The 23,434-nt window shown below is 43.6% G+C and overlaps 1 protein-coding gene across 2 annotated transcripts in view; it reads right to left on the reverse strand.

Moving 5' to 3' along the window:
• Window positions 1-23,434, reverse strand: part of st6galnac3 (ST6 (alpha-N-acetyl-neuraminyl-2,3-beta-galactosyl-1,3)-N-acetylgalactosaminide alpha-2,6-sialyltransferase 3) — a 53,103-nt gene that overhangs the window by 10,833 nt on the left and 18,836 nt on the right. For both annotated transcript variants that reach the window (XM_048245947.1, XM_048245956.1), the window contains exons 2-3: window positions 21,971-22,165; window positions 9,485-9,894 (exon numbers count right to left, since the gene is read on the reverse strand). In XM_048245947.1, coding sequence (XP_048101904.1) covers window positions 9,485-9,894; window positions 21,971-22,165 — 605 coding nt within the window. The remainder of the gene's footprint in view (window positions 1-9,484; window positions 9,895-21,970; window positions 22,166-23,434) is intronic.

Below are 23,434 nucleotides of genomic sequence, written 5' to 3' on the forward strand. Positions count from 1 at the left end.
AAAGGTTTTTTAAAAACCTTTGTTCAAAAGCAAACGGGAAATAAAGAAAATGTTTTTATAAGTAGGCCCATAATAGGCATGCCATGTTGTCATCATAATGTAAGTTAATTGACAGGGAAGCAGAAAAATGACAAATTGAATAATAATAATAATAATAATAAAAAAAATATTTTTTTTTTTAGCTCAACAACAAAAACAAGTACAAAAAACTCTTTCAGAATGCTGGAAGCAATGGATTGGGTAATAGTATGTAATATCATTTCAAAGGTTCGAACCCTCATTCAACAATATTAGAACAAGAATTCAATATGTTCACCTCCAGACAAAGCCCTGCTGGGATCACCGTAATTCAATATTTTCCTTTCTGAAGACAGGCCAATTTCCCCCTTCCATTCTCAGCATGACAACAGCCGCTGGATAGATTCCATTTTGCATTACTTTAAAAAGGAGAGAGGTGTCAAGTGATGCATTGTGCTGGGTGATATGGACCGTAGGTATAAAATGAGGATTTTGGTTTTGGAGCTTTGTATATAGTCTTGCAAAAAAATAAATGGAAAATCTCATGTGACTCAGAATATAATAGCAACTTAAAAGGGAAATTCAGGTTATCCAAACCACCTGGGGGGATTCGTATCACAACTATTTCCTTACTTTTCATATTTCACTCAGTAACACCCTCCTCTACTCTGATCAAATACGAACACAGTACTACTACCATGATGATGATATAACAGCTATCTACATGTTTTAAATCCCCGATTTGATGAGTTCTGTAGAGAATGCATTCAGACATCTTTGTCTATTGTAAAAATAACAGTATCGGTGCACTGTGTATGGGGTGAAGAGGTCAGATGCAGGAACCAATGGGATGCCCATAAACTACCAAAATGCATAACTGATTTATTTTCATGAGTGACAACTACCAACAAAGAGCCCTGGACATACTGAAGGGCTTACTTCCTTTGTGTAGGTATTTCTGTGGTTGTCAGTAGCCAACTTGTAAGGATTTTTTAAATAACATGCTAAACATACTTACTCATCATTTATAAAATAAGATAAGATAAGATAAGACTTTATTGATCCCACAGCTGGGAAATTTACTTGTCACAACAGCCCAGTAGTATTTAAATAGAGAAATAGCATGAAAAGAGATTTTTTTACCCAATCTAAAGACTGCTTTTTGAATGAAACTGTTTCATGAAAATGCGATTGGGATATTAAATAAAAGTATTACATCTGTGGGGAGTTAAATTATTTTAACCTCCTTTGGATGAGATGCTATGTTTATCCCTCCCTACTAAAACACTGGATAAATGTTGCATTTTGAACTACTTAATCACCCACTGGCAACACTTGCTACCTGCTGCACTTGAGTAGAATCCAAACATGAGGAGAGGGACATTTCCGACTAGCTCCCATCAGCTTATTCTGAGCTGTGTGTAATCTAAATGTATGACATTGTGTCACAGCGCTGGGTCAGAATATGTTGACATGGTAAAAGTTGGCCCATTTTATTTAAGTTGCTAAATCCGATAACACTCCAGTTTGGAGCTGAAAGTCCAATGCCCCTGAAAAGCAGAGAGAAGAGGTGACTGTGATGCCATATCTGAGAGAGTGCAATGGGTGATCAGTTTACCATAACCAACTTCCCTGGCTGCTGACTGTGCCTCTGACAGGCACACATTAATATGGCTTGTAGTTCCTCAGAGGTACAGAGCCCCCATACATGGCAGAAAGAAAATGCTCTGACTACAAGACAAGAAAGAAGTCTCATCCTCTGTGAAAGTCCATTCAGACGCTGTGTGTGCGTATGCAGACTAACTGATTGCACACTGCTTGTAATCACATTTGTCACATTACCTTTTTGAGACAAAAAGGTGCATAGCTTACAGCACTGGCCAGCGGTCCTCACTGCACAGAGTTTGGACTTAAGTGACTGTGAAATATATTTACCTAAATGGAGGTGACAGGCTCTCAATGAAGGAAATGTACCTTTTAGCAAAGCTGCAGGGGTTGGAAAAAAAGTGGTTTGAAAAGTGGTTGGAAAAGGTAGGAATAAATGAGTGAGAGAAAGAGAGGAAGAGAGAGATTGAGAAAGAAAAAGAAAGAGAGAGAAAAGAAAGACAGAGAGAGAGTGATGACAGCCTTTCAGACCGGACAGATACTGACACAGAGATGATGAGCGATGGCAAGAACAGCAAGGACCTGCCGTCCACATCCACTGAGTGCTACACTGACAGCAAGAGCTCTCCTACTGCAAGGATGAAGGATGGAGCTCTCATTAAGATAAAGAGCACGCAATGTTGTGAGTAGAAGGATGCTACATGTCCAGGTGCTCTGCCGTGCTGCACAAAAGAGAGCATCTCAACTAGGGCTGCACAATTATGGCCAAAATGATCATCACGATTATTTTGATCAATATTGAGATCACGATTATTCCGTTTCGGGGGACAAGCTGCCTTCTGCTGCGCCACACATACCACACATTTGATTTTTGATCGTCGTTTTTTTATATAATCTAACTAGCCTACTAATAGTTAACATAATGCTGTTAGTCCACAGTGCATCCAAACTGAGCTAGCAGTGCAGGGAACAGCTGTCATTGGTAGGCTGCATGCAGGCACATGGTCAGACAAGTTTAAGGAGCGCTTCATTTGTTTTGTAGCGGAGCGTTCTATGGGTTGCCAGGTTGGTTCTATGGATAGAGCACGCATTTTTATTGTCGCTCATTACGCAAATTTGATCGTGGGAAGCCAAAATCGTGATCGTGATTAAAATTCGATTAATTGTGCAGCCCTAATCTCAACAGCAACGTCTCTCGGAATGGAGCATGCACCAGCACTTCTTCCTCATGCAGGAACTTGTAGGCTGGTGAACGTCAAGCAAACCTACCACAGTTTGTGTAACAGTTCGTGTAAGATCATTATGTAAACATGAATGTGTTCCAGCTAATCTGCAGCAAAAAGGCTCATAATTCCTGTTTGGAAAACAACAGCCACCCTCAACCACTAAACAAGCTCAGTAAAAGCTCACATCGAGCTATGTCCTCTCTTATCTAAAAATCAATCCGGAAATAAAGAGCAGTGACAGGGATTTCGTTCTCATAAACACATACTTCCAAGGATTAAAGCTTGCTTACGTAATGAGCAGGATATCATCATAATTCAAGACTATAAACAAAATCCCTTTTGCGGCTTGAATCTGTGTGTCTCAAAATACATGACTTTGATTGGGCCACATCCATGACTTGGTTTCATAATGTGGGCTCATCTACATATGCTTGTCCAGTACGTTTAGTACACAGAACAGTGCATTGTGTTAGTAGCCTAATGCACTGTAAGAAAGTGAAAGTTAGGTCTGTCCCATTTACAAAACCACAATACATTACAAATACATAAAGCAGTCTAGTTTTGCATAAAGCACAACCTCTTTGTTAGAATAGTCATTCCAATTGAGCAATCCATTTATCTGATTGAATCATGTAGACATACACTGTAAAAAAGGCAAAGAGGGGCTGTTAGAGTTACTAAACCACAAAACATGGAATTACACTAGTAATGTTTCTCTTTAAAACACAATGCTATTACGTTGTTCTAACATGTTTTGGCACAGCAGTAAGCTTATCCAACAGCATCATGTGAGATGAGTGTGAAACACGTCCGTAACTTCTGAACCTGGAGGGCAAATGATCACATGGGATCCCTTGGTGGCACCACTTCAATGTGTTACCATAAGCCTTTGCAAGAACACTGAGATAATCAAGCAGATATCAATGTTGCCAAAAGTTCATAAGCGTAACATATGATAGCGTTGGGGGGGTTGTAACTCTCTAATAACTAAAGCCAGCCAGTGCAGCCCCCCTTAACTATTTTATTGGAATTAGTTGCACAAATTGGGTCACCACAGCATAGCATGAATCAATTTTGAAAACCGAAAGAGAAATGCTGTATTCATTTTAGACATTTAATTTATGTGCAACGGATGTTCATATTAAAATAAACTAAATCCAATGGGCTATTTTTTTTTTCAATGTGTGATGAAGTCATGGCTTAATTTTGCCAAGATGTATGAGTACTGGTATTAATGTGAAGCATGCCACAGTCTGCCCTGGAGAAGAGCATCGCAGCTAGATGGCTACTGGGCTAAATGATTAATGTAAAGTGTCGGAAGAAAAAAAACAGATTTTGGAGATAAGGCCGACTGTATGTAGCACCATGTCATAGAGTATCGCTAAATGTACTGCAGGCAGAGCATCAGACATGGCAGGCTTGGGCTGTGAAACACCAAGACAACAGCATCATCCAAGAACGCTCTCTTATGCGTTATCTGCACACGGTTCACTGGGTAACCCTTAAACTTGCTGACAGGGAGCAGCAAGGAACACCAATGTTCTGATAACGCAGTTCAGCGAGGTCCTCGCTCATCATGGTAAACACTGCCGGTGGCATTCTCGTCTGTGCCCAGTCTGTGTGTGTATGTGTGTGTGTGAGAGAGAGAGAGAGAGAGAAAGGGAGAAAGAAAAAGCTCACGCAACAAGATCTAGCCATAAGATCTTGACACTCAAGACCAATCTAGATTAATTTCCCAAGAATGACATGTTAATAATAATCCGTCACACACTGCAATGTGCGTGTGTGTGTGTGTGTGTGTGCGCGCGCATCTAATCTATCTGAGTAAGCAAATGCTATAGTTTCTAATTCCACTCACATAGCAATCAGGATAATTAGAGTTCTCTGTGAATCCCCGGGCGTTGGCAGATAGGGCTGCCCATTACGGTCTCCACAGAGCTGCATGAGCATACGCTGAGTCAACACAGATGCTCTCAGGCAGACTGGGGACCTCTAATGCCACACTGTGCACCTTGGATCGGTTTGCAGCATAGTCCAGACAGGGAGGTCATGCTCTTCTTGGGGAAAACAAGCACCTAATTCTCCAACAGGGGTCTTTACAGTGTCTTTCTATTAAAGCAATTTTGTCCTGGATGTACTCCCATTCCAGTCAATTGTTAGACCTTATTCGGTAGCTATTTCCTACGTTTTCTGGCTCATTTCAATACCAGGAGCCAGTAAGGTGGTACGATTAACAAATTGACCACTGGCAACCACTTCTCTGCTCGGGCCACAGCATGAATAAAAAAAATGCTTGGCAGTGCTTTTTGGAAAGGTTTGCTTGAGGAACATGGCGCTAACTTTTGTTGAATTCTACGATTGGTTGGCCTGTCTTTTGTGCTGCAGAGGTGGCCCAAGCCTGAGACTGGGAGAGACAGGCCCATAGGCTACTGAGAAGCAGACACTTGAAGACCCATCTGTCTGTCTGCTGAAACAGAGAGCTGACTTGATTCTAGTTCTGTGTTTTTAATTTTTTCATTGTTCTCAGGGGTTGGGTGCTTAAAGTGCTTTCATAATTATTCAACTAGTTATCCAACACTCAAAATGAGATCTAATTTTGCATAACTGTATGCTCTCAAAACCACTGTCTTCAGAACATTAACTGTCCATTCGCGATGGGGCTATTACACCGATCAAAGGCATGTGATAGATAGCAGATACAGTGATACTCTCCGTAATGAGGGCTGATCTATGCCTGCCTGCGGCGTTGGAGGAGGAGCTGAAGGTGGTCAGACGGGCTCTGGGAACGCTGGGCAGGGCCGGCCCGGCGGCCTGGGCACGACTCCCCAGTGGGGGCCTGCTGCAATGCCACTCATCATCAGCTTCATTAGGCCCGTCATCACACATCCACGCCGCTGCGCCGCCCCCAATCAGCGAGATGGAGCCCTGACACCCAGAGTAATAGGGTCCCTGTGCGTGTTTGCATTCACTGTCCCCCTCACCCCGCCTCCAAAACCCCTCTCTCATTCTCCATCATCCAAAGCCCGCCTCTACTCTGCCCAGACGCTGGTGCAGGAGCATGCTGTCAGAATCCTCCTGATGGATGGGGGAAGTGGTGGGGGAAATAAGTAATGACATGAGAAACCCAGGCCTCCCTGGTGGGCTGGACTTAGTCTGGATATTTTTGGTTATTTATTCCACCGATGGATGATACCAAAGCACAACTACACTCACTCTCACTCTCTCTCTCTCTCTCTCTCTCTCTCATACACACACACACACACACACACACACACACACACACACACACACACATGATATCACAACATAATAGCTGAAACCTATTTCAGTATTTGGGGCTGGTGAAGAGATATTCTGCATGCTTTTCTGAAATAAAAGTTTGAATGCTGTCGCCACAGCCCTGAAGATGCATTTAAATGACCAGAGGATCGTCCGCCATATGACGAGCTAAAGCTTGTGCTTTATGAGGAAATAAACTGTAGTGTTCTCATAATGACCAGAGTGATTTCAAACTGATCAGATGATCTATGGTTCTGTCACCTTAGTTTTAAAATGAGTGCTGTGATGAAGAAAAAAAAAAACTGCTAAACAACCTTGATTAGCTTGGCCTGATTTTCCCTTATACTAACATATGGCTGAGGAAGATGGCTGCCAAAACACATCTGAACAGGCTGCATGATTCAAAAGGCTCTCTAGTCAGATAAGATCACAGAATGTTCCTCCTAATCCACAGTGGCTGGTGGCTACGCTGTAGTGCCAACATTCTGGGGACTGGACCGGTGCAGCTCTTAAGAGCTTTACAGAGTTCAGATCTCTGACAATGGAAGCCTGGTCTCCGGAGCACAAAACAGAATGGATTTGCTATACTGGGTTATTCATATGGCAAATACGTAACTGGAGTATATACTACAGGGAACTGGCAATGGAAATAAAGGCCTCCTGAGAGCCTTCGGTATCACAGCGAGGATCCATTTGTAATGCCACAAAGATCCGCAAGCATTGTCACGAGTGAAAGGGAGAGTGAGGCTTATGGAAATACCAGTTTCACCTGAGAGAGACACACGAAATACAGACCTCACTGCTCTGTAGATTGCCAGTGAAGCACCATGCAAATATAGAGAAAAATGGATGCTATTGCCATGCAACACGGCAAGTCCCACGCAGACTCGGCAGCACGCTGCTTTATAGGTGACTCACCGGTGCATGTTTCCCTCACAGGTGGTGAATTTAAGTATGGCTGCTCCCTCAAATTCAATTCCAAGAAGGGGCTTCTGCAGCCAACTGTTCCCTGACACCCACCCTCCCAAATGGGACTCTGTTAAAGGCAGATTTACAACTCATATTACACGCACATCTGTTCACAGTCTGTGACATGCACTTGCTATGGTCTCCTGGCAGCGAGTACGCAAAGGAAGTAGAGGTTCACTAAAAGATGCTTGTCTACACTTGGGGAAAAGGGGTGCTTTACACAGGACTAGGAAATAATCCCGAACCGATGCACGGCAGACATGTCTATCGCCTGCTCTGGAGAAGACATGGATATAGAGGCTCACACAAAATACAGCAAGTCTGCTGGCTCAACAGCATGTGTTGGCAGGGCCTGTTGGAAAAATGTGGAGTAAACAGGAAGAATGGGAGAGAGAGAGAGAGAGAGAGAGAGAGAGATAAAGAGAGCAAGATAGAATGAGATAGTGGCAGAGGCGAAAGGAGACTGGAAGAAATGAGACAAAAGAAAATAAATCCAAGGATATTATATTCTCCATAGATTGGCACAAGGAGCGTTGGCTAACGCAATAATTCAGTGAGAAATTCAAAATGGCACATTTATGAGAACATTGTTTTGGATTGATGACGGTTGTGAGCGGTAATATTGCAACAGCAGTAACAGACTCGTACCCAATCCTCTCATGGCAATAATGCTTGGCCAAGCTGAGTGATGCATCCTTGCAGCAATAACACTGCGATATGAATCTTACTACCACACCTGGCTGTGAACCATAAGCTCCAAACACAACCAGAGCAGGCAAACACAGAGCCCACGCATCTGAGGGAGAGATAGGGCGTATACAACACACTTGAAGGGATTATCGAAAGGATTGTTCCGTCATTTCTCTCATTTCTTTCTGCAAGCACTCAACACAAGCACGCACTACAGTCCTTTAAGCCTCAGGCCTGACCATACAACTCAACACAAGCACGCACTACAGTCCTTTAAGCCTCAGGCCTGACCATACAACTCAACACAAGCACGCACTACAGTCCTTTAAGCCTCAGGCCTGACCATACAACTCAACACAAGCACGCACTACAGTCCTTTAAGCCTCAGGCCTGACCATACAACTCAACACAAGCACGCACTACAGTCCTTTAAGCCTCAGGCCTGACCATACAACTCAACACAAACACGCACTACAGTCCTTTAAGCCTCAGGCCTGGGCATACAACTCAACACAAGCACGCACTACAGTCCTTTAAGCCTCAGGCCTGGGCATACAACTCAGACCATACAACTCAAAGGGATGGCTGGCCCGCAGCTCCCAATTATAAAAGCGCAGCTCTAGAATAGCCAAGGACCAGTGGCGTCGTTAGACCTGGGCATTCGGGGCTATAGCCCCGGATCCTCTGGGGATAGCCCCGGATCTATGGGCCGTCAACAACAACAAAAACTCTAATCGTGAATGAAATAAATAGCCCCGTAGAAGAGACTTTTGTGTTTGTGTCCATTGTGTGCATTAACAGCAGCGCAAGAAAATTTGACGTGATCTGGGCAGGTTTAGAATCATTTGTTGCAAAATGTTGCAATTTCAATTCTCCTCTACGCCATTACGCATTGCTGTTTCGTGCTTAGACTAACTAGCCTTAGCGAAATAAGTGTACAGAAGGACAAATGGATATTAGAAGTTTCTTTAGAGAAAAAAAAGGGCAGAGCAGGGTCAAGAAGTGGAAACTCACAGTGTGTCATCATCTCCCGCAACCCAGGAGGACATTTCGATCAGCTCAGTTTCAATATATCGTGATTTACTATTGAATCACATGCGCAGTAAATATGGTAAACCTGACCTCGTTTGAGGGGGCTTCCAAGCAATGCATGTTGGGCTTGATTTTGACAGAATGGAACTTTTTCTTTGGGCAAAAGTTTGTGATAGCCTACACAACCCAAATGCATTGCTTTCAAGGCACCCATAGCCCATTAATTGAAGGGGATGACGTCCAAATGTTTATCCCGAGACGAACGCTCACACCTGTGCACTTGACAGAGGTGCATGACGATGTTTATTCTAGAGGCTATTTTAATGTCATATTTTGGGTGTTGTATGTGGTGCACTTTGGCAGAAGAGACGTTCTCCTTACACGGTCTTTAAACATCAAAATATTCAGAATGCCGTGACGTGAGTCATTACAATTGGCCTTCCTTTTCATTCTCAAAGTAGGTTAAAATTGCATGATCATCAGCCCGATTTTCAAAATCTCTCGGGGGAGAAACCCGCGAACCCCCGGATAAAAAGGTCTCTAAGTTCTGGGCTCTAGCCCCGAATGTTTTAAATAGCTAGCGACGCCCCTGCCAAGGACACATCATAACCACTGTGTGGTAAACAGGAAATGACAGGTTAACATGTCGCTTCAGGGATGCTCACCGGTCTTTGCCCGTCTCCTTCTTGAAGACCATGTCGCAGTAGTTCATGCGCTCCTCGGTGGTGACGTAGATGCGCGCCTGCGGGTAGTTGTCGGCCGCCTGCTTCAGCATGTTGTACACGATGCCCTTGCCGTCCTTGCGCATGTTCCGGAGCGGGCCCCACACCACGTAGACCGTGTCGTTGGCGTGACCGAAGAAATAGTGCGGCTTCTGCAGGAGCAGCGGCACGCTGGTGTGCGAGACCACCCGCAGCGTGGTGCGGCGGCCCACGTCGCGCTCAAAGCCCCGCGTCGGCGCGTTGTTCATGCGCCAGATGCAGGACGAGCGGTCGATCTCGGCCCCCGCCTGCTGGCCCAACATCTGGCCCGAGCTGGACACCACGCTGCACACGTCACAGTGCAGCTTCAGAGGCTGAGGAGGGAAACAAGAGGGGGTCAGCATGGAGCTCATACAGCTTAGAGCAGACAATGGCATCACAACTCAACACATCGTCATATCGTCCATTTGTGTGGTCACTGAGTAACTGGAAGTACGTTTCTGAGTAATCTAAGTAAATCATTAAAAATCCATGGTCATACATCTTGTACACGACTGCACGATAGATTGCCACCAGGTTTTGAAACGGTTTGTTTTAACCCAATTTTGACGTCACACCGACCACACAAATGGATTAATTCTACAGGGAGGCCTAAGGATCACTAGCCTAGAAATCTAGACGCACCCTAGCGGCAGCAAATTACATTTGCTTCCAGGGCTAGTCTAGCAACTCTCCGTTGGCTTGTGAGCTCGAAAAATTAAACTTCTATCAGGACAATCAAATCGTGTATAGAGTCGTTGGCGGGCTTAACATAATGATTGATGGCAGAGTTGCAACGGTTTGGCTTGAATTCCCTGCTACTTGAAAACAAAGAAGATGGATGTTGCTGTTAGCCAACAGTGTGACACGAGTTAAGCTTGTTTTAAGATGGCAAAAGATTGAACTAGCCAACTAGCTCCGCTGTTGGGAAAACGCATCGGACTCAGTGCTGTCCTATTGCGTGCAGAGGGAATTTGAAAGACAACCGATTATCCCGCCCCTCAGACTGAGCACTGCGAATGGTGAGTGCCCAGACCCTCAATTTTAATGTGGGTCTGGCTCGTAAGGCTAAAGGATCACACTATGTTAAACTGAGGTGCTGCCTCACTGTTGTCATTAAAGATCGCATGACACTTATTGTAAAGAGTAGGGGGTTCCCCGGTGCACTGGTTAAATTCCCAACCTGGCTCATTCAATCTGGCCCCCTAATCACCCCCCAGTGTAATTGGCTCATTCACACTCCACCTCAAGCTGGTATGTGGTGAGCATTCTGGCACATAATGGCTAGTGAGGTTCCCCCTTCACTTTAAGCAATGCAAGTTGTTTATGTGGGGTAACAGGCACAGGTTGGTTGCTCATAGCAGACAGGCAGCGTGGCTTCCAGTAGCAGACAACCACTCATGGTTGTTTTTTGTATCACATTGTTCCCTGGGAAAGTTGTAAGGGAAAAGACACATGGTCAGCATTTGCTCCTGTCTGGCAACAGCAGCAGCATCAGATTCATCATCAGTTTACATTAGTGTTGAAGGGAATGCACATAGCAATTAGTGTTTAGCTAATGTTTAGTTTAATGCCATACTGCTACTGATAAAGTCTCAGAGGCCACAGTCAATGTGGATACCTTTGACACACCAATACGAGCTCAACTCTTGCAGCATTTTGGTCAACTCCACACACAACATTCCTGAACTGCCTTTGAGGACCAGAGACATGGAAGGTAACCTCATGATTTTTGCATTTAGAGCACCGTCATTCTGTCTCAGCACAGTAACCTGGCTGGCACATAGAGCCCTTTCGCGTTTCATCCAATTCAAAGCTAAGAGGAGAAAAAGAGGTTGATACTCAGTTAGCATTCAGAAGGGGTTCTTTTGATGCACTGCTGTCAGATTCATAGGCTTTCATTAAATGTTAAAGCTTCAGAGGCTGATCAAATTCATCAAATTGTGATTTAGCAGAGGTAATCATCCACTGCAAGGACAGCCGCATATTTTTCGAAATGCCTGAAGTAATACGACCCTGACACTCTCTTGTCACTTTTTTCTTTGATTTATCAGCGGGCACTGACAACTCCCAAGGCAAAAACCTTGCAGTAGTACAATCTGAGATGGGGGCCAAATTCTGACACTGCCTTGAAAAGAAATGGTGTAACCTGCAACAGTGACTTCAAAAGACTCTTACTGTGGCTCCCACCGTACTTGAGTGTGTGTTCGTGAAAATGGTATGCCATATTTGTCACAATAAGGACATGGGGACATGGGAGTATAGGCGTTACCTAATGGATAACACAAACGGTTTGTTAATTTTTCAGTACTTAAATGGATTAGTGTCACTTTAGCAGAATAAACAAGCCAAGGGTATCAAAAATGCAAAGAAACTTTAAATATCCTATCAGGCCAAAGTAAATTGCTATAATCAGTGTAGAAAAATAAGATTACATTCATCAGATTGTGTTCTCAGCATTTAGCCAGCTAATGTACCACGGGGACACTAGATTGCAATCACATCACATGAACAAATTACCAATTGTTTGCCCTGCTTGGTTAATCTACGGAATTGAACAACAAATTAGTATGGCTCTAGGGCTGATGGAGAGAGTGCTGATCGACCCGTGCTTGTTCGTCAATTAAAAGGCCGCGTGCGCTCAGCTTGCTGGTGACGCCAGCCATCCATTAGAAGCTCCATGTATCATCTCCGCTGTGATCAGGAGCGACAAGATGCCCCATGCTAAACAGGCACACGGGCTAAGGTTGAGACAGAGGGTAAGATGAGATTCTTCTCTCCGACAAACTTTTGCATTGATGACATTGAATGACTGCACACACCGATTAAGGAAAGGGAAGGAAAGTCTCTGTGCCTGAAGAAAATGTGAAGCTATTATATATAATTCTGCTTCCAAATCTAAAACAGCTCAGCCCACTCCTGAATTCAGGCACAGAGTCTGAGAGCTTTAAGGGAGACATTTCCTCACCTTCACCTTCTTACTTGAAAGATCTCTTACCAAGCCATTTATCCACCTTATTCCTGAAACCCTACTTCTGATCGGTTTTCATCTTCTGTCCATTCGAGGGCAGCCGTGGCCCACTGGTTAGCACTCTGGACTTGTAACCGGAGGGTTGCCGGTTTGAGCCCCGACCAGTGGGCCGCGGCTGAAGTGCCCTTGAGCAAGGCACCTAACCCCTCACTGCTCCCCGAGCGCCGCTGTTAAAGCAGGCAGCTCACTGCGCCGGGATTAGTGTGTGCTTCACCTCACTGTGTGTTCACTGTGTGCAGTGTTTTCACTAATTCACCGATTGGGTTAAATGCAGAGACCAAATTTCCCTCACGGGATCAAAAAAGTATATATACTTATACTTATACATTCTGTTCACATAATAACTTAGTGCAGTCTCAGCAGGCTAGTCTTCAACTTATATTTCTCTTGGAATGTTGACAATTTTGGATATTCTATTGGATACAAATAGGATATTCTATGTAATATATGCCTGACAGAAATATTTAAGTTTACTTTTACATGGCTTAGGATCCATCAGGCACTGTCTATCATCATATTAAAATCAATACAACACAGCTTCAGCCATAAATAGAAAAACATATTTCTGAATACTGAAGTGTCATGGTGATGCCCGTTGTTGGCTCACGAATACCATGGATACCCGAATAAAATTCACCTCCATTTTGTAGCCTACACCTTTAGCTCTTTCCCGTCCGAGCAAAATTGGGTCAAATATGTCTCCTTTACTATATCTTGCTACTGTTGGTGACCTAAGCACATCTGCAGGACGGTGTCTATTTTTCCTTGAAGCCTGATAGTTGAACTATAGAAATGTATGTTTGAAATGCATTATTTATATGTACTGATTTGCATTCATTTGCATAAAATGTGCATATTTCATACACTAATTTTGAGTGTAAAATCCATTACAGCTTAAATGCAGCATGTTATGAAAAAAGTGTTAATGCAGAAAGTTGCGTTTATCTGCTGGCTAAATAAGAGTCAAATTTGGCAGAAATTGGATAAAAGGAACTCTCAAAAAACAACTTTGAGCCAACATGCTCCAAACCATTGCCAATATATTCCTATGGACATACTCTACAATATTAAAGAATCACAATACAACACAACCAATATTAATATCTTATTTTTTACACTTTTTAGAGCTGATTATGTTAAAAACAGAGTCAATAGCATAAAAACACAGCAAAAGGGATCCTATCCCTAGATATATACAGGTACCTCCCACATTGAGATACACTAAGAAAGAGTGCACCTTATTTTGACTTTTGACCTCTTTTAGCACACCACACTATTTTTTGGTATCATGCATGTCTCAGAGACCTTTTAAGAGTTTAAAAGTGTTTTCAATGCAGAGGACAAGCATTTGCATCTTCAGTACGTAGGTACTCATATGTGCATTGGCGGACTGGAAAGAGTTAAACAATATATTACTATATGGTTTACTTTTTGGGTGCCATGTTACATCCTGTCACTACTTGATAGCTGGAGAAAGCAAAGAGTGTGCTCATTGCCAAACAGCTCCAATGGAATAAAACAGACAAAACACACCACATGCTGGTGCTCAGTTTTGTAACCCCTCTGGTGTGTGCTGGCGGAGAGGCACATCGGCATAGCCTTGGGCTGTCAAAAGGCCCTTCCATTAGCACCCACTCTCACCCTGCCTGTCACACAACTCCATTTTTCACAGCTGCCCGAGCACATTGATCGGTCGCACCCAGCACGGGGGATGCACTGTTGGGAGCAGAGGAGAGGGGGGGGGCAAAGGAGAGGAGGAGAGAGGGGAGAACAATGAAAGAAAGGATGAAGTGAGGAGGGGGGGGGGAAGAGGGCAACAAAGGAAAAGATGAAGCGAAGAGGAAAGGAGGGGAGAGATGAGATTAGATGGAAGGAGGGATGAGGTAGGAATGAGGGAAGATGCCAGAGAAGCAAGAGAAAAGAGGAGAGGACACGAAAGGAAAGGATGAAAGAGAAGAGGAGTAGAGAGGAGAGGAGGGAGATTAGCATCCTGCCGCTAACTGTGCGTGAAAATAAAAAGCTATGGCGCAAGTGGCCAGGGCATCTATACCACATACATACCACATACATGTCCATGTCCACATACATGTCCAGGGCATCTATACCACATGCATACCACATACATGTCCATGTCCACATACATGTCCAGGGCATCTATACCACATACATACCACATACATGTCCAGGGCATCTATACCACATACATGTCCATGTCCACATACATGTCCAGGGCATCTATACCACATACATGTCCAAGTTCCCACAGGGACCCAGGTTCCAATCAGAGCCCCACTCTTTATTGTCCTATCTGAATAAAGCCCAAAAATATATATTTTTAAAATCTGTACTGTGTGGGAAAGTCTAGTGCACTTCTTCCTTCAGAACTCAGAACACACAGCTCTACTTGACTGTACTGTTACAAGCACTCCTCCTGTGTGGTGAAGGACAGCTGTACTGGATTGTACCGTTACGAGCACACCTCCTGTGTGGTGACGGACAGCGTGTGTGTGCACAGCTGTCAGGTGAAAACACACACTCACACCTCAGCCTTGAGAGTTTGAGACAGCTCTGTGTCTTTCAAATGCATCAAGGATGAGACAGAATGCAGGGCTTGCATCAGGCTGTCACGTCAAAGCAATGCACAACCAGCACACGGCTACACAATGGATCCGGATCAATACTTACAAACAGGCTGAAACTAAATATGGAATTCAACTGAAAGAAATCCTCAAAATCCATTTCATGAACTATCAATCTGTTGTTCAAATGCATCATTCATGTATACGGTACAAGCAACCATTAATTATTTTGTATATTTTCACTGTATAAGTCAAGGCTGCTGAGGCAATCGATCATTTCTATGCTTTATAAATGATACACTCACTTTGAACAAGACTGGCAGAAAAACAGTGAGCAGCATGCTGGAAATCTCCTAGCACCTATGTATAGCAATTAACTCAAAAACGGTAGGAAGGTCTGAAGGTTTTTGATATAGGGCAGTAAGTATTAAAACCCATGCGATGTCCAACAGACACACCAGTGTTTCCCATACATTGACTAATCTGTGGCGGGGCGCCACAAAATAAAAATTGAATTAAAAATTAATATTCTGTTTACTTTAATTTAATTTAAGTTAAATATAAGGTCAAATCCTTGCATTGCCATTGAGCTGTTTTTTACGCACGCAGACTTTCCTTGCCCCGCCCCGCTCTCTCTCGTAACGGGCTGCCACTCCTCTGTATGTGCAATAACAAAACATTCACGATTGTTGAAGGATTGTTGTTGCCACCTAGAAGCATTGCATAGAAGACGTCTGGCTAAATTGCTATTAAATCCGCTTAGCACCGTGACCATGTCGCGCAAATTTGTTCAAAACTGCTGCATTGAAGTGAACCTCTGCTAAGATCTTATCACAACATAATAAGCTACATTGAAGAGACTAAGTTCTGAAATCAAGCAATATCTTAAGCTAATGTTAGAATCAGTGGCGTAACAAACCAATGGTGGGCCCAAGTGCCAGAGCGCTACATGGGTCCCATACCGACGCACTTTGGCCCAGGATGAATTAGCTCTGATACATGCAATACACATCAAGGGTGACTTCAATTGTTTATGCAAAAGGCCTGAGGCACCGAAGAAGTTTAGTAGTTACAGATTACAATTTCAAATAAAAAACACACGACTATATCCATTACATGTGAAAACATAAAAAACATTATTAACAGCCTGCAGACCAGGGTAATCTAATATTACTACATTAACATCAACTCGCATGGAATTATGGGAACACTCAATGCGCCTCTTCAACCCTCTGCTGAAACTGCAAGCGTAGATTGCTTGCTTATAAACTCGCACTGCGCAGAAACAAAACTTAATGTAGCCTAACTTATTTAACCGTGCAGAAACCAAATAAAATCATTCATATGCATACAATCCCCAATATGCGTGAATTAGGCCATTAGAAGAAGGCCATCTTTCGAGCCTTTTGTTGTGCAAAATCGTCAACGATGTTCCCAATATGTAATGCTCTGGCTCTCGTATTTTCAATGGACAGGATAGCTAACCCACGGAGCCTCTCCTGCCCCATGCTGCTCCTTAGGTATAGGTCTTAATAAGTTTGAGTTTGGAAAAAGATCGCTTAGCTGTTGCCACAGTCACAGGCAATGTCAGAAACAACATGAGTACACACTTCCCCGAATGTGGATGTTACACTGTCATAATCTACCACCAGCATTTTGGCAAGTTGAAAAATAGATGACTTCTGGGAAATCTCTGCTTTAAAGCAAGACTTGAATGAGAGGAGTTGTGTTGGGAATGTCGGTGCAATGTCCCTGCTATAATGGTCTGACAAACGTCTTGCCTTTTCAAGCAGTTCATCATCACCTGCGAGTTAAAGGGTCATAGGGCGTAAAGACTCAAACCGCGACAAGTTTCCGCATACTTGCAAATCTTTGGGAGAGCTGACTGATTATGATGTCCAGAGTTGCATTAAATACCTGCACTTTGAAGTATCTATCTGCATCGGTTAAAGCTCATCTTCCGATAGATCGTCAAAGTGGCGCTTCACTCTCTCGTGCTCTAACATTCTAAAGTTCTAAAAAAAAAAAAGGAGGCAGGGGGGGGTAGCGGCGGGGCCCCGGAGGTCCGCGGGCCCTGGTGCGACTGCACTTGCTGCACCTACTATAGTTACGCCACTGGTTAGAATACTGTTTGGATGTCGAATTTAGCATGCTTAGCCAACTTACAGCTGCTTGTCAATTTCGTTGAAGGGCTCATTTTATTGACTCTGACACTGAATGTTTGCAAAATCCCGATGTAAATGGAAAAGTGTTTTCCAAAATGAAAAAGTGCTTGTCCCAAGGAGAAGCACGAACCTTTATTTTAACTATGTAGAAAACATTATGAACTGCATCCACACATCAGCAGCCTTTCAACTGTGTTACAAATGCAAGGGTTCCCTCAAACGTCTTAAAGTGACAGGCACTCAATTAGACCTATACACTACCAAGGCGATCTTAATACCCCGCTACAAAATGAATCCAATTCTGTGGGAAACACTGCACACGCTAATTACGCTAATTTGCTAATACGCTAATTTGTTAAAAACTGTTGCATTCAAGTTAATTCTGCAAACCTATCACCACAAATAGAATTTAATTCTGTGGGAAACACTGCATTCCCGAAGGAACATGTTGATTAGTTTGAATGGTGTATGGCTCTGCCCAAGTGAGTTTCTCATTTACAGGGCTGTGTCCATACACCAGCTTTTACGAGTGCACACACAGAAGTGACAATCTATTGAATTAGCCTAGCATTATTGGTTGCACCTTTAAATTCGGACAGGTCTGCTCTGTTCCCACAGCGACTGTCTGCCAGCTCTTTTTTTGCACTTCCTGTGTTCCCGTCAATGCAACCAGACCTGCAGAACAACCGTTTGTGTCCTAAGAAGTCTAATTGAATCCGGTCCACTCCGGTCCAGGTGGTGCGCTACCTCTACAACCTTTTCGTCATCTCATCTCGTCTCTCAGTCAAGGCCGTCCATCAGCGTGCCCTTTGGCTTCAAAGACTCGCCTGCTGCCCAGTTCACACCGTAGACACTTCTTTAACGATCAGAGACACCAAGAAGCAGTTTGAGCAGGCGCTCGATGAAGCGCACACGTCAATCACTAATTTATGCCATGAGGGGCATGGGTAACCTTGAGATTCATCAGATTGCTTAAAGCATTATTCATTAATAGTGAATGATTAGAACATTATGAGCTCAGCCTCCGACCAAGACTGCAGAGTGTAAATCTGCTACTGATTTATAAGGACATACACAGAAAAAGAGAGAGAGGGGAAGATCCTGTTGAAGTCTTTTTTCTCTACTTATTGAGTGTGGGGGTGTTGATAATACCATGGCAATGATGAGCCATATTACTGTATGCTGCAAATGCTTTGGGGACTTATAATTGGCCAAATCAAAGGCACTTAGACAAGTGTGTGGCTGTAGCATACAATTAATTTTCTTCATTGTCATAAATCATATAGAGAGGCTTTGGAAATGGCCCTGTTCTTTTCCAAAGGACAGGCAACATATTTCTGTCTGTGTAAATGTCACTGTGTCAAACCACAAGAATTATGTGCTGTGAATGAATGGCATTAAGGAAATTATAGTTTAGCACCGACAAACCAAAAACTGATCGAAAGGGCAACAAAAGAGACTCCCAGCTATCCAAACCAAAAGGAGTTGCTCTATTTCCGATGTGCTGAAGTTGGACCAGGTTGTGCAGCTAGTATCAGGACACACTGTGTGTGGACACATAGATATTCATTACATGTAACACCAAGTCTATATAATTCAAATGAGCTGCAGCAAATAAGATAACCCTGACGGCTGTCTGATTAATGAAACACGCATCCACTGCCCCACTGATACCATCTCACCACAGGTTTGACCTCCACTGTACAGTGGCCACCTAAACTACACTACACTACACTACAGTACTGCAGCAGATGTACCGGTATTATGAGTGTCACAATCCCTTCCTAACGAAAGCTGGCAGCTTGCACAGCAATCTGTCAGAGGACGTCACCTCATCTACGATTCCATTTAACACGAGGGGCTCAGCATGACCCACGGTATGTTTCAAAGCTCTATGAATGATTCATTGGTCAGGTAAAGCAACTTTTTTTGCTGACATGTCAGGTTTCTCACCCCCTTCCCCCTGTGCATAAGCGCTGTACGCGTCTGAAAAGGAGCGATGGGAGAACACACACACACTGGGAGAACACACACACACACACACACTGGTCTCGACTCGCCATTATGCGCTTACATGATTGTTGTTTCTCCATAGGGGAAAAAGTGTATGTGTGTATGTGTGTGTGTGTGTGTGTGTGTGTGTGTGTGTTTGTGTATGTGCGTTCGAATGTGTGTGCGTGTGTGTGTGTGTAAGTGCGTTCGTGTGCATTTGTATGTGGGCGTGTGTGTGTGTGTGTGTGTGTGTATGTGCGTTCATATGTGTGCGTGTGTGTGTGTGTGTATGTGCGTTCATATGTGTCATATGTGTGTGTGTGTGTGTATGTGCGTTCGTATGTGTGCGTGTGTGTATGTATGTGCGTTCGTATGTGTGTGTGTGTGTGTGTGTGTGTGTGTATTGATGTTTGTATTGTGTGTGTGTGTGTGTGTGTGTGTGTGTGTGTGTATTCGTATGTGTGTGTGCGTGTGTGGCTGCCTGGTGATCTGGCACTGAGGCAGATGAGAGGCGAGCCTGTCAGCTCTCTGCTGTGCGGATTCAGATTGGGTTAGTGTTGAGCAGACACGGAACCCATACAGACGCACTGGGACTCCAGTAGCCCAGCAGGAAACACTATACTCATCTGGTGATCCAGGAGACAAGAACACATCCCTTTTTCATTAAAGATGAGATGGAACGTGTGTGTGTGTGTGTGTGTGTGTGTGTGTGTGTGAGGCATGGGTGGAATATGGTGGACCATACCTGCTGGTGCTACTCTCTTGGCAGTGTGGTGGAGAGCTTCTATTTTATACACTAACTAATGTGTGAAACCCACAGGGTTGATCATGCATTCAGTGTATGAGGACGTAGGAGTGAGACAGTAAGTGTGTGGGTTAGGGTAGGCGTGTTTGTGTGTGTGTGTGTGCTTGTGTATGTGTGTGTGGGTGTGTGGGTTTGTGCGTGCGTGCGTGCGTGTGTTTGTGTGTGTGTCTGTGTGTGTGTGTTGTGCACCTTTTCAGCTTTTTCCAAGACAAGTTTGAATATTTGAATAAACTGCTCTCAGGGTTGTTCAATTTTTTTTCCGATACTGCACACACTTTGGTATTCTAACCTGCACAAACTAAAGCAAGAGCAGAGAGGGTTGAATCTTTGGCGAGAGCCAGGACAGCTCAAAGTTGTCTGAGGGCCCCTGCCAGGAATTTTAAGAACAGACAGAAAACAGAAATGATGCAGCTCGGCCTCCATGATGAAGACTAATGTTACTTGGTAATACTGCCATACTGATTCTGCTAGAGTGTGTGTGTGTGTGTGTGTGTGTGTGTGTGTGTGTGTGTGTGTGTGTGTGTGCTTTTCTCTTGGTCACATCCTATTCATGTTTGAATGAGAGTGTCTTGACCTTAGACAGAAAAATATCGTATCTTATGATTAAATAGCAGTGGTTGACTCAAAAGAAAAAAAGATCAAGCAAAAAGCCAAATAATGCAAAATGAGTGCACAGCTTCAGGGCAATAGTTGTAGAGTAATGCAATCTAATAAAAACAATCAACTACTGTGAAAGATACATTTATATTTAATCTACATTAACAAAACTAACTACAGCAATCTAATAATATCAATCAAATAAAATGTAAATACATTTACCTTTAAATCTAAAATATCAACAAAACGAATTGCGGTAGTCTTATAAATATCTTCTCCATCTGCTTGACAACAGTTGTGTAGATGTCTGTCACTGGAGGCTCAAAAAACAAATCACTAGACCACCCATCCTAAAGACCAAATCCTAACCATCAAACGTATTCCACAGGAAGAGCTTGGAGATACATGTACAGTTCGGTATTGACACTGACATCAACAATGGGAAAGGGGAGATCCATCAAACTGCCAGTTACTGGGGAAGACTTACTGAGCTGAAAGTTAACCTCTGTTAGCCCTTTGGCGAACACTCCTCCAAAAGGGAGATGATAACATCAGCAAAATGTAGACCTCTCCAATCCCCTCTTTTAGCTCATGTAACATTATGCCCCCATTCCAATAAACAGAGATTGTTTTAATCATTCATTCATCATTATTCAAAACAGTCCCCATTTCACAGGCTTTACTAAATTAGATTTGGGGGGGGTAACACTCTGTCCAGGTTAACAATGCCTCGGATATGAGTGAAAGCAAATTAATTAACTGCCCAAACACCTCTGACCGCCCTTTTCATCCTGCTAATAGTAGTTATAAATCACTCTCCTGGAGGATGCATTCCCACAGTGCCATGCAAGCCAAAAGATTCGTTTTGCTCCAGGCAACGGCTCGAGTGACCTTGAGAATTCGAAAGCACGGACTTGTTTTAGACTATCTGACCCCCTGCAGCCACATCGGTCCCACATTCTCTGGGTAGACTGGTGGACAGAGCACAGAGCTCCGAGTTTGGGGTGACACTGCTGCCTACAGACATTTTGTGGCGACACTGTTTTATATCATTTTAATATATAATAATTACAACCACAGCTCACTACTCCGTTGAACCATGTGAGATAGTTTGCTTTCATAGTTAGTTTATTTGCCCTTTGTGATGGGTGAAGATGCCAGTGGCCTGTGTGTGTGTGTGTGTGTGTGTGTGTGTGTGTGTGTGTGTGTGTGTGTGGAGATGAGGAAGGGTCTGTTTTTTACCTCCTGCTTGGGGATGCTGACGTAGCCTGGGTGGGGTTTGTATGTCTTGGTAGGCTGCCGGGAAAACATCCAATGGCCACTGAAACTCTGTCCAAACACAGGCTGCAGCAGGTCATAGGGCTTCTCCGAGTAGTTCACCACCACCACGAAGAGAGACACCACCACGATCAGGCCCGTCGCGATGACCGACTTCCTCTGAGGATGGGAAGAGAGAGATTGGAGGGGAGATTATTAGGCACAAACGCCACAAACCTGCTGTTGACATTTAGTCTGGTGAAAGTTTACTTCCAAGTTTGTTGAGAACCAGTCTAGGAGGCTCCCCCAAACTACTGACATGCACTGCAAATGTGTTGGCGTCAAACAAAGACTTTCTAAGCCTCAGCTCCGCTGCTCAACAATCTGTGCAAGACCTGAAAACCCCACAGCCATTGAGGATAAAGCTATTTAATATCACTGAATACTTAATCCCATTCCAAAGTTCATCTGATATGAGGAGTGATTCCCTCGCACTCTGAATAGTTGATGCTGGAAAATCCATACAGATTCTTCAATTCCGTTTTTTTCTCACAAAGCCTTGCAGTCATCCGTGTTATTTCTCTATGCTGGGAGCTTACTATAGGCATACTGATATGATATGAACCTCTCAGAACAACCAAGTGCCAGGTGACTGATGAAAGATGGATAAGGCTCTAGAACAGGGCCTGATCAGGCAACATTTCAGCAGAAGTCTGCACCAATGAGGTCCTTTTATAAACTAGGAATGGCAGAAATTAGGGCATCTCCTTAGAGCTTCACTGTACTCTTTTCATACACAAGTTTTAGTCCTAAAAATGAAGTTTGTTTGTAAAAGTTTGTATCATTATGTATTTTAACTTTTCAAGAAGTGATGAGTCTATGTACTGCTTACTGACAGACTCAAAAACTGCCACCAACATAGCTTTAATACTTGTAATATAATGCTGTGATAATATACTGTTGCATCCCCTTTACCTGTGAGATTCCAGAGATATTTTCAATAGTTAGCTGCTTTTATATACCACACACACATCAGATGAGAAACATTTCAACATTCTGCATAATGGTGAGCTTGCTCTCTGATAGACGAGGACTGATAACCCCCTGGAATCACAGACTCTTTTGAAGTAGTTTGATGGCATGAAGTTTTCCATCTACTTTTCAATCGTACTTGAATAATGGGGTGTCTATCAGCAAAACTGCCTTTGCTTGCTGGCAGAGCTTAGATCTCTGACATCAAAAGTAGCAGGGTGGTAGCAACCCGCGCTTCTCAAGAGAGATCAAACACACTGTGAACTGGTACCAAAAATGACCATTTACAGCTCAGGCTGTAACATTACTTCATGATACAGTATGAAATGAGTAGTGACATCATACTGCATCATGGCATAAAAGCACCGATCCTACAGTACATAACCTAGTCATCCCAAAAATGTGAGAAAATGTAAA

The sequence above is a fragment of the Alosa alosa genome, chromosome 1 (genome assembly GCF_017589495.1).
Source record: "Alosa alosa isolate M-15738 ecotype Scorff River chromosome 1, AALO_Geno_1.1, whole genome shotgun sequence".
NCBI classification, from domain to species: domain Eukaryota; kingdom Metazoa; phylum Chordata; class Actinopteri; order Clupeiformes; family Clupeidae; genus Alosa; species Alosa alosa.